This window comes from Sebastes fasciatus, chromosome 15, assembly GCF_043250625.1.
Source record: "Sebastes fasciatus isolate fSebFas1 chromosome 15, fSebFas1.pri, whole genome shotgun sequence".
Taxonomy (NCBI): domain Eukaryota; kingdom Metazoa; phylum Chordata; class Actinopteri; order Perciformes; family Sebastidae; genus Sebastes; species Sebastes fasciatus.
In genome coordinates this window covers 10450407-10462350 of record NC_133809.1, presented here as the reverse complement: position 1 = coordinate 10462350, position 11944 = coordinate 10450407, and the positions used below count along the sequence as shown (strand labels likewise).

Genomic DNA, 11944 nt, shown 5'->3' with positions numbered 1-11944 from the left:
TACAAACTCATTAAGTGGCCGTGCAAAAACCTCCTGCACTGTGAACAAGCATCTATCCACTGAAAATACTCTCTGCTTTTTATAACAATACAGAAAACTTCTTACTTTATTGAATCTATAAATATTAAATTAATGATATCAATTGAAATTATTGTATAAATGAAGATAATTTATTTAATTTTCTTTACTTTTCTACACCAGACAGAGAAACGATCACAGTCTCCTTGTAACAAAGTCATTTTTAAACAGTTTTATATCAGTTGCTACATGGTTAAATGAACATGATGCTTTTTAATAATAATAATAAGTCATAAACTCATATTAAGCAGATCTGAAATATGTTATTTATCTACAGTAAACCCTGTCAGTAGATCAAAGGCAGACAAACAGACATATCATACCAACCACAGTGGACACAAACTCATCCTTAAATCCTCAACTGCACTTCTAATATAAATATGTTTCTTCTATTTTCCATTCAGATGATAGATGGTGTAAATCCAAGCAGTATTCCTCCTGATTTAGTGTCCCACGTTGCCTTCAGTGTGTTGAGAGCAGAGAAATGATTTCCATAGAGAGGAGGCTTTGCATCGTCAGCTGATCCTCCAGTGAACTGAGAAGGTTTATAGTCCTGTGAGTTCAACACTGCAGGACTCAGATGTGTCAGTCAACACAGCAGAAAGCACAACCAGCATGACTCTCATCACCATCCTCATCTGGACGCTGGCCTGCTGCTGTTTTACAGGTTCATTCACTCAGCAACATTTCAGACATGATGTGCTGCCTTTTCTCTCATTTATTTCTGCTGATCAATGAATGATTTGTTTTTGTCTGCAGGATGCAGCGGTCAGGTGACTGTGACTCAGCCTCCAGTAGTGACATCTACTCCAGGATCCACCGTCTCTCTCACCTGTAAGACCAGCCGAGCTGTTTACAAAGACAGTGATGATGCTGATTATTTTACGTTAGGTGATGATGATGAAGAATCTATGCACTGGTATCAACAGAAATCTGGACAGCCTCCAAAGCTCCTAATAAAATATGTGAGCACACGTGAATCAGGAACAGCAGCTCGGTTTAGTGGCAGTGGAAGCAGCTCTGACTTCACTTTGACCATCAGTGGAGTTCAGACTGAAGACGCAGCAGTTTATTACTGTCAGAGTGCCCACCGTATAAACAGTGCTTGGGTGTTCACACAGTGATTTGTAGTCGTACAAAAACCTCCCTCAGTCCGACTGCAGAGACACTGAGCTGTTACAGCAGGAACCGACTGCAGCTGCTGAAGAGGAAGAGACTCTGACACAGACCACTGAACACAGAGCTGACAGGAACCTCACCAAGCACACACTACACATTCACACTAATAACTTCATTAAAAACATTATTAAAATATCTAATAACACATCATGTCCTGTTCACATTTACTCTCAGCTAAAGAGACAAATGTTGCCTGATCACATATTTGAGTCATGATTTATTCCTCCCTAAAAATCAAGTTCACATTATTCTCCACATTGTTTTTAATCAAAAAAAGATGTATTATTTACTTTTCTTTACTGTAATGTAATATCACTCTCTATTCCAATTTAAAAAGGAGAACTATATATATTTACATGATTAATTCAAAGCTTCCCTTACCAAATATAAATTTATTCAAGTGTTCTATTAGTATACTTATTTTAAACTTAAAATAAGAGACTATACTTTCAGTTTATGTTTTTATGTACTTATCAGAGATATATTTAAGTATACTTTGCTTATTACAATTACAGAAAAGTATAGTATACTTGGCTTATACTTTTACTTCTTTTGATCAAGATATACTTAAAAGTATAATTAAGTGTTCTTGCCTTATAGGTCTACAGAAAGGTATACTTGTCTTGTAGTTGTACTAATTTTTTGATAGAGTAGCCTATTAAAGTGTGTGAGAGTTTGTAAACTAATGCTTTGATATGAATTTACTTCAATTCATCAAGAATTGTCTACTTTATTGGATTCTTTGTTCACCGTGGAGACGTGTGAGAAAAATGTATTTTTTTTTTTATCATCACAAAACATCAAGTCAAATAGCAAAAGGAGCAAGTCTCTTTATGTAATACATAAATCATTGGCTAAGTACTATAAGTTAAAGTATACAAAGTGTACTTTCATAAAGTAAAAAGTGGGCTACATGTATATAACTAGTAAACTAACAGTAGTGTGGGGGGTTGACGCTCAATGGTCACCTTGGATTTACTCGTGTACATTTACTTGAGAAGGAAAAACTTCCACAGGACTCCGTTGTAAAAAAGGATAAAAAACAAAAATCTTTATTCCACATTTTTGTAGTATCTTCTTACAGGAGGATTCAAAGCTAAGTTGTCCTAATTAGCAAACTGTACTACGGTAAGAAAACCGTGTGGCTCGGTCCTTAACTTGAGCCTCAACTGAACAAACCACTGTTTGTCAACAGAAAGCTTATATAGTGTTGCCTTTACAAAGTAACACACAAAGACATTGCATCAAGATGAATTAAATCAAATGATCATTAAATGACTTTTAACCTTTTAACATATTAATTACTAGGAATTAACTTATTCAATGAAATCACTTATTTATCTCACATACATAAAATACGGATTGTGCTTATTTATTGAACTAAAACATGTATACTAAACTTGGCTCCCACAGTACACTTATAAATTCACTTGTAGTATAGTTCATATTATATTTGCAGTATAAAATAAAACTTGGATGTAAACTAGTTGTGTACTCAAAGTTTACTACTCTTACATTTAAAGTATACTTTTATAAAGTGTGCCCATTTAGTCCAAAGAAGTATTGAAGTAATGCACTTACAAGTATACTACTAGTACATTGATATTAGTATATTTATTACATAAAGTATATTTGGGATTATACTTGAACTATACTTCAATTTATTTCATAAAATAAACTTGGAAGTATACTTCTTTTTTGTAAGGGATATCAGGTTTAATACTGACATGATCAAGAAGGTATTTTTCATAATGAATATGTTATAAAATAAATACAAAGACACTCATTTATTATAATCCACAGTTTTATTTAATGATGGTTTAATGTTCATGCCACATTTCTGATGAATGAATAGTTTCTCTTTGAGTGAAAATCATTTAATGAACATAAAGAAGAATATGCAGAAGATGAGTATTAGAAAGCAACATGCAGAGTAAAACACTGAGTAGAGAGCTGTGAAACATACAGAAACATGTGAACAGAGGAGATCTGGAGCTTCATCCAGATCTCTGTCAAAGAAGCGGCATCATTTGCAGACAGGAAGTGTTGCTGAAGCTCTACTCTGAGCAGCGGTCAGGCTCCAGGCTTTGAGTGACAGGCCTCTGTCCATTCAGACTGGCCTCACAGCTCACTGAGCACGCCTTCCTCCACTGTTCTGCAAGGAGGCTCAGGGTGCTGCTCCAGCTGTAGTGGCCGTCCCTCCCAAGGACCTCCAGGCTGTGTGACGCCCCTGAGGAGCTGCTGCTGCCCCCCACCTTCCAGCCCAGCGTCCAGGCTGAGGGGAAGCCCCCGCTGGCCAGACACACCAGTGTGGCACTGCCCTGCTTCAGCTCCTCTCTGGAGGGGGGGAGGACGGTCAGGGTGGGCTGCACCACACCCACTGGAGGAGAGAGAGGGGGAGGAGAGGGGGGGAGAAAAGACAAAGCAATGAGAGTGAAGGCTTGGTAATAAAGAAACATCACATCCTGCTCATTTATTATATTTGATCAAATAAAACAGAATAACTTGAGCTGCTGCTGCTGCACTCATAAATCACTCAGTATCTCACCATCAGCCTCATGATTCAAGTGTGAATGCAACTAAAAAGGTTCATCGATGACGATTATTGATGACATCTTCGTATGTGTTTCATAACGTGTGACAGTGAATAACTCGTCCCTGAGATGATTTTCTTCTGTTTAAACTGACAGTTAAATACAGTTAAAACCTTTGTCATCTGTCTCTTTCACTTCCTGTTCACTATATGTAAAATGAATGAACCGTGAACACAAAGATGAGCTGCATTTACCGATAAAATCACATTTGTGTTCAACAGGAATCCACATTAGAATTTAATTCAATATATTGTTTTTTATATTTACAAAATAAACGAATCAAAGAATTTAACAAACACATTTTCTGTAAAGTTTAAATAAATTTGTCTTTAAAATGTTTTTAAAGCCAATATTAAATACATCTAATTACAAATAGAATATTAGAAAAATAATAATTATTAATCTTATTATCTACATTACTGAATGAATATTGATTTCGGTAAAATTTCTTCTCAGATTATGAGATCAGCTTAATAAAACAACATAAATTATCAACAACATAAAACACTGAACTTGATCAAATTACAATGCAGTATTTGATAAAAAAATAATATTTGCTATATGTTGTATAAATAATAAATCTCTGGTACTTATAGTTAATGATGAGTTTGGTTCCTCCACCAAAAGTCCACCACAGTGATACAAACTCATTAAGTGGCCGTACAAAAACCTCCTGCACTGTGACCAAGCATCTATCCACTGAAAATACTCTCTGCTTTCTCAATTAACACAGAAACATTTATACTTTATTGAATCTACAAACATTAAATTAATGATTTCAATTGAAATTATTGTATAAATGAAGATTATTTCTTTAATTTTGCTTTACTTTTCTACACCAGACAGAGAAACGATCACAGTCTCCTTGTAACACAGTCATTTTTAAACAGTTTTATATCAGTTGCTACATGGTTAAATGAACATGATGCTTTTTAATAATAATAATAACTTATAAACTCATATTAAGCAGATCTGAAATATGTTATTTATCTTCAGTAAACCCTGTCAGTAGATTAAAGGCAGACAAACAGACATATCATACCAACTACAGTGGACACAAACTCATCCTTAAATCGTCAACTGCACTTCTAATATAAATATGTTTCTTCTATTATCCATTCAGATGATAGATGGTGTAAATCCAAGCAGTATTCCTCCTGATTTAGTGTCCCACGTTGCCTTCAGTGTGTTGAGAGCAGAGAAATGATTTCCATAGAGAGGAGGCTTTGCATCGTCAGCTGATCCTCCAGTGAACTGAGAAGGTTTATAGTCCTGTGAGTTCAACACTGCAGGACTCAGATGTGTCAGTCAACACAGCAGAAAGCACAACCAGCATGACTCTCATCACCATCCTCATCTGGACGCTGGCCTGCTGCTGTTTTACAGGTTCATTCACTCAGCAACATTTCAGACATGATGTGCTGCCTTTTCTCTCATTTATTTCTGCTGATAAATGAATGATTTGTTTTTGTCTGCAGGATGCAGCGGTCAGGTGACTGTGACTCAGCCTCCAGTAGTGACATCTACTCCAGGATCCACCGTCTCTCTCACCTGTAAGACCAGCCAAGCTGTTTACACAGAGAGTACTTATGGTGATCGTATGTTCTGGTATCAACAGAAATCTGGACAGCCTCCAAAGCTCCTAATAAGATTTGTTAGCACACGTGTATCAGGAACAGCAGCTCGGTTTAGTGGCAGTGGAATCAGATCTGACTTCACTTTGACCATCAGTGGAGTTCAGACTGAAGACGCAGCAGTTTATTACTGTCAGAGTCTCCACCGTATAAACAGTGCTTGGGTGTTCACGCATTGATTTGTAGTCGTACAAAAACCTCCCTCAGTCCGACTGCAGAGACACTGAGCTGTTACAGCAGGAACCGACTGCAGCTGCTGAAGAGGAAGAGACTCTGACACAGACCACTGAACACAGAGCTGACAGGAACCTCACCAAGCACACACTACACATTCACACTAATAACTTCATTAAAAAGATTATTAAAATATCTAATAACACATCATGTTCTGTTCACATTTACTCTCAGCTAAAGAGACAAATGTTGCCTGATCACATATTTGACTCATGATTTCCTCCTACCTAAAAATCAAGTTCTCATTATTCTCCACGTTTTTTTTTTAATTAAAAAAAAAATGTATTATTTACTTTTCTTAACTGTAATGTAATATCACTCTCTATACCAATTTAAAAGGGAGAACTATATATATTTACATGATGAATTCAAAGCTTACCTTACCAAATAGAAGTTTATTCAAGTGTGCTATTTAATATACTTATTTTCAACTTAAAATAGGAGAATATACTTTCAGTTTACTTTTTTATGTACTCATCAGATATACTTAAGTATACTTATCTCATTACAATTACAGTAACGTATAGTATACTTGGATTATACTTTTACTTCTTTTGATCGAGATATACTTAAGAAAAGTATAATTAAGTATTCTTGCCTTATAGGCCTACAGAAAGGTATACTTGACTTGTAGTTGAACTAACTTTTTGATAGAGTAGCCTATTAAAGTGTGTGAGAGTTTGTAAATGAATGTTTTGATATGAATTTACTTCAATTCATCAAGAATTTTCTACGTTGTTGGATTCTTCGTTCACCGTGGAGACATGTGAGAAAAATATATTATTTTTTTTATCATCACAAAACATCGTCAAATAGCAAAAGGAGCAAGTCTCTTTATGTAATACATAAATAATTGGCAAAGTACTATAAGTTAAAGTATACAAAGTGAACTTTCATAAACTAAAAAGTGGGCTACAAGTATATAACTATTAAACTAAGAGTATACCTATTCACTTGTAATATACTTGAACTTTGCTTAACTTCATAAAATATACTTGAAGTATACTACACTGTAAAAACTCTAACTCGTATTTGTTGGCATAAAAAAGCGTTTCAAGTTGTTAAGACTTTGAAATATACGTTATTAACATTTGAGTCAAACATATGAGTCAGTCCAGCAAATCAGACTTTAAGTTGGCGTCAAAACCATTAAGTGAGTTCATAATACTTCTATCTTTCAGTTGTGAACACAGACTGTAGGTTGCAAGTCAACACAAGGGGCGAAAGTTCAGATAACTCTCGTGTCTTTGTTGTGAATGGAGGGAAAGACAACTTTCAGAGTTGAAGTTTGAAGTACTCCGCCTCCAGTCTGTCTGTCTCATGGAGCTCCAGTCTGTCTGCACCGGAGCTGCAGTCTGTCTGTCTGTCTCATGGAGCTGCAGTCTGTCTGTCTCATGGAGCTCCAGTCTGACTCCACACAGGTACGTTTAACTTATTTTTCGTTTGATATAGTTGAAATTGTGTCATATTTGTATTCAGAGTTCTATGGTGTGATACATTAACAGATACTGTAGACATTACCATGACAACAGTTAACGTAAACACTAGTAACGTTAGCTTAATTAGCTAAAGCTAAAGCTAGCGACTAGCTGATGCTAGCGAGGCTTGTATGGACAAGAAGCTTTCAAACAGGGAGGACGTTGTTTCTGACTGGTTAGTCTGAATGGTATTAATGTGTTGTAACGTTACGGTAACGTGTCGGTACAGTATTACAGCTACAGGGGTAGTTAGCTGCGTCCATATGTCAACGGCTAAACTGCGCTACCCGTTAAGCTGTTAATGCTAACGGGACATTGTGGTCATTCTAGCCGGTGTTGGTGAGTAACGGTTGTAACGGTAGTGTTGTTGTTTCAACTAAAGTGTCCGTTAGTTAGCTGAATGCTTCGTGTCTTAACTAGAAAGCCACTAGGAGAGTTTAGACCTCCTCAAGGACAAATGCCCGTCGCCCGTAGCGGCCACAGTCAAGTCCGTCCGCCCGTCTTCCGTCCCCCTCCGGTTAACACTGTTAGCTCTGTCAGCACTATTGCCTCAGATGCACTGACACAACGGGCCTTGTTTTTACGGTGTGCCCCACAATTAGCTCTATTAGCTCTGTTAGCACCGTTAGCCCGGCTAGCCACCGCCATTTCGGCTCTGCACCTCCATGTGTGCTTGTGAGGTCAGAGTGGAGGAGTGGAGCAGTGGAGAGCCATGTGCAGACTCTTCGCATAAGCTATTCTAAAAATTATAACTTCATAACTCCAAATGAATGGGACAGAATATTGTATTAAATTTGTCAAAATACTGTGAATTCCAGAGAGCAGTCTACTGTTTACAATTACATTAAATTGATATGTTTAAAACTTATTAAGAACCTGTTTGAGCGACATTAACCACATCATTAATTATTCTACCACTGCCTGCTTTGCTAATTTCCAGCAAATTGTCACCTTTGTCTTTCAGATTGAAATGAATGCAGTCACAGAAACCTTTCCGGATTTTGCTGCTTTGGTCCATTGGTGGAATTATGGACAATGAGGTTTGAGTGAAAACACACTTTTTTCAATAAGACTGAGCAAAAAATGTGCTTCTCATGCTGTCCACAAAACACCAGCAGATGATGGCATGTCAATTTGATAACCAAAGTCTTTTCAAGCCAGTGTTACATGTGGAGAAAGTAACTGACATCAAAACACCTTCTTTGGATGATGTCCTTTTGCATTTTAGGTCTTTCAAGCTTGTGGAGAACATCTATGCAGACACTGAGATTTTCGATCCTGAGGCTCTCAACAACCATCATCCATTGACTGCATACACAGTGGGAGGGAAGATACTGGTGACCCCAAAAGTGTGCCTGCTGCATTGAAGGGACGCAGAATGGTGAGTATACTGATTACTCTTCATAGATTGAGTCTGTTGCTTCTGCTCTCGTCAGTAGGCACCCCTGTCTTCAAGAACCGGGCAGTGTAACGGGGTATGATGGATGGAAAATGAGCATAAAATACAAACTTGGTAATTACAGGTCCAAGCTACGTAACGCAGGCTGCATTGAGGTCAGCATTAACCGGAGAAGAAGCGGTGAAGATGATGGTGCAGGTCCTTCTTTGAAGAGAGCAAAGCGAGGGGAGATTAACTATGTTCCTGACCACCCAGATACCCATACTGATGACTTGCTGGAGGAGGAAAGACTAGCTCTGGTTGAGGAGTTAAAGAAGAGGAATAAGAATGTTGCACTCATAAAGCAACAGATGGAGGTGACATTCTCCCTGAGGCGCAAGGAGATTGTGGAGCTAGTGCCTATGGTGTCAGAGGTTCAGGAGCGGTGGCCTGCTCTGTTTTACGAGGCAGAGGTAAGCAGCTGAGCCAATAATATATTATGTTGTGTTTCAGATTTAGTCTTTGCAAAATAAGAATCTGAAGTTGTTTACTTCCGTTAACCCTCATCCTACCAACTGGGGTACCGGCAGACCCCAGAGGTATACTTTTTGTCATATCTCACATGCTTTGTTCTATCATTTAAATTTTTCATCACTTTGTCAATCAATTTGTTCCTTATGACTTCATATCATTGTTTTCTGTTTTAATTAGTGATTTTTAAAAATACCAATGTATTGGGGTCCTGGGGGTCCCACCAAAAGCACCCAATTGCAGCCTATGCAGTTAAAATAGGTCAAATATAATAGATAAATCAAATGTTTGCCATGGGTCCTAATTTAACTAATTTATTATTAGTGTAATTAATGTCATCCTTCAGATGACATTAATTACACTAATAATGTTTTGAGATGGCATAAGTTAACATGGTGCTATGATGGTTGTTTCTTACAGCAGATTTTTCTTGGGGACCCCAGGATGAGGGTTAATAAAATACATATTTTAACATGAGGATGGTGTTGAAATTGTATTGACTTTGTATTGGACATTTACGTTTGCTGTTCTGTTGTTGTTCAACAGATCAGGGAAGAGTTTCTTCGGCTCACCAACAAGGACCTAATAGACAACTTCGGAGCAGCCATTAATCAGCACACTCCTAGGCTCCTTAAACTCTATCGGGCTAGGCGGACAGCTTTCCCGCCTGAGATGGATCAACTCCTTAACAGACTGGATGAAGAGGTGAATTTCTAGACTTAATAATCTCATTATTCTGGACATTATGGAAATAAATGTATAAAAAGGAATTTTTTTTTTCTTTTTATAAAGCTGCACTAATCAATATTTTTAAATAAACATTGGGTCAAATTTGAGGTGTTGCTCATAGTGACAAACCATCAGAATAACCCCACTGTACACTACCTAAGGGACAGACAAAGATAGCGACAAGGTGGTGAAGAAAGTGGAACATCTAACAGCTAAGAAGCCAGCTATTTATATCAGGAGTTAAAAGGAGTAAATCTTAAGACTTTCATTCAACAGGTATTTGCTGGATGTGGAAGAGGACAGCTGTTTGCCACATAATCAACCTTATAAGGCCATAATATATCAAGTGTGTGATTGTTTCAGTCTGTTGAGTTCTGCATCTAAGTGGGCAAAAATAAATAAATGCAGCTTTAACACAAACCGGGAAGCATGTTTCCATGTTTGTTCTCAGCTTTCTTCATGTTTGTTACATCTTGGTGTAACTTTTCTCCCAACCCTTTGTGTTTCAGACATCTGACATCACAGCACATCGACAGACTGCAGCCTTGAAGGGCCTCCCCTTGTATCTCCGTAACAGTCATGAGAAGCTGTTCAGGAACTGTCTGGTGAGTGGTTATTAGTAGAAAATGTAAATATTTATTATTATTCTGTTATTAAAAATAGACTCTCTTTGACTTCAACCTTTGCCTCTGCCATTTTGTCCCATTCTAGTCTATCCATCCCAGTATCCTCCTTGTTCTCTTTATCTGTCCCAATGCCCACAGTGTCTTCAAGAGTTGTACTTTGCTTGCTATTAGTTGATTCAATTGGTTTCATGTATATGGGGGTTAAATCTTTGGTTGCGGGGTATGAGATGGAAATGTTTAACCCTAAGAGATCCACATAGACCCGTTTTCGTTTTTTCTTTAGGGGGGACAGCAGGCCAGCAGTATATGTAATTAATTAAAATAAATTGTTCCATGCCCACTTATGTCTCATAAGTTGTTGCAGCATCAAACTACATGTGATTATCATAAAGTGGGCATGTCTGTAAAGGGGAGACTCGTGGGTACCCATAGAACCCATTTACATTCACATATCTGGAGGTCAGAGGTCAAAATGACCCCTTCTTCCCTCTCCTAAATGTAGACTAATTTGGAGCATTATTTAGCCTCCTTCCCGCTAACATGACATGGTTGGTGCCATTGGATTCCTTAGGTTGTCTAGTTTCATATGAGACAGTATCTTCACTCTAGCTTTAAAACTGAGCCGCTACAACCTCTCAAAGACAGTAATGTCGGTCGAGATAGCCGGCGATCCCGCTGGTTTCAGAGGGTTAAAATATCAAACATATAAGTAATTCAAGGTAGGAAATTAGCTTTATACAGTATTTGGAATAATTTGCGTTATAAATTAATCTGAGCCACAGTATTTTAATGCCAAATGTCTTTCAGTTTGATTTACTATTCATGCGTTGGTCATTTTTTGTCTGTCATCACAAGGCCACTGACCCAGAAGAGGAGCAGACGAAGGGCCTCATCGTGGGTATCCTCACTGTGTTGGAGGATGATGACAGTTCAGCTCCTGCAACAGTCATTAATGTTGCTGTTGTTGTAGAAGAAGACATCGTCCTCCAGGATCTCCCTGACCTGCCAACGGCTTTTGCTTACCTCTTTGGGCTGATCTACGCTTTAAACCTCCAGTACCCAAAAGAACTGAGGTACACATTCGAAACCATTCAAAAGGTTTTCATGGGACTTGGAACTGATCTCTGCAAGAGTCCGATCCCTCAAAATCAAACTTCTTCAGTGAATCCACCGAGTTAGCTGATAATGTTGGGTCTGGGACAGTTTTGAATTGCAGAGGTTCCTGTTGCCCCTTGTAGAATGACTTAAATCTCGGTTGCCTGAGATGGATCCTCCTCTACCTCCTCTGATTTTAAGTTCAATCTCCCCACCTCTCCTCTCCCTTTTCCCGTTTCTCCATTTCTCTCGCCATCTTCTTTCCTCTCTCAATCGGTCACCTTAACTTGTCTAACTTTCTTACTTAATTTGCATATTCTCCCAATCTCACTCAAATTCTGACCTCTAAAACTCTCCCCTTCTGTCCAGCCAACACGATAACTGTCTC

At 38.0% G+C, this 11944-nt stretch overlaps 1 protein-coding gene across 4 annotated transcripts; it reads left to right on the top strand.

Moving 5' to 3' along the window:
- Nucleotides 1–7080: 7080 nt before the first annotated feature.
- LOC141783877 (uncharacterized) lies at nt 7081–11944 on the top strand. 4 transcript variants are annotated; one of them, XM_074661491.1, is made up of 6 exons: nt 7081–7140; nt 8162–8237; nt 8426–9048; nt 9653–9811; nt 10345–10440; nt 11317–11944. In XM_074661491.1, exons 3-6 carry the CDS (start codon nt 8689–8691, stop codon nt 11638–11640), a joined length of 939 nt encoding a protein of 312 aa, XP_074517592.1. In that variant the 5' UTR covers nt 7081–7140; nt 8162–8237; nt 8426–8688; the 3' UTR covers nt 11641–11944. The 4 variants fall into 4 exon arrangements, with proteins under 4 accessions (XP_074517592.1, XP_074517591.1, XP_074517590.1 ...); XM_074661490.1 differs by lacking the exon at nt 7081–7140 and adding an exon at nt 7147–7372; XM_074661489.1 differs by lacking the exon at nt 7081–7140 and adding an exon at nt 7147–7536.

Bases quoted from the DNA above. Each gene is read 5' to 3' on its own strand.
- LOC141783877 (XM_074661491.1), top strand. From the start codon at position 8,689: ATGAGCATAAAATACAAACTTGGTAATTACAGGTCCAAGCTACGTAAC. The intron at 9,049-9,652 runs GTAAGCAGCTGA...GTTGTTCAACAG, and splicing joins CTCTGTTTTACGAGGCAGAG to ATCAGGGAAGAGTTTCTTCG. The intron at 10,441-11,316 runs GTGAGTGGTTAT...TGTCATCACAAG, and splicing joins AGCTGTTCAGGAACTGTCTG to GCCACTGACCCAGAAGAGGA.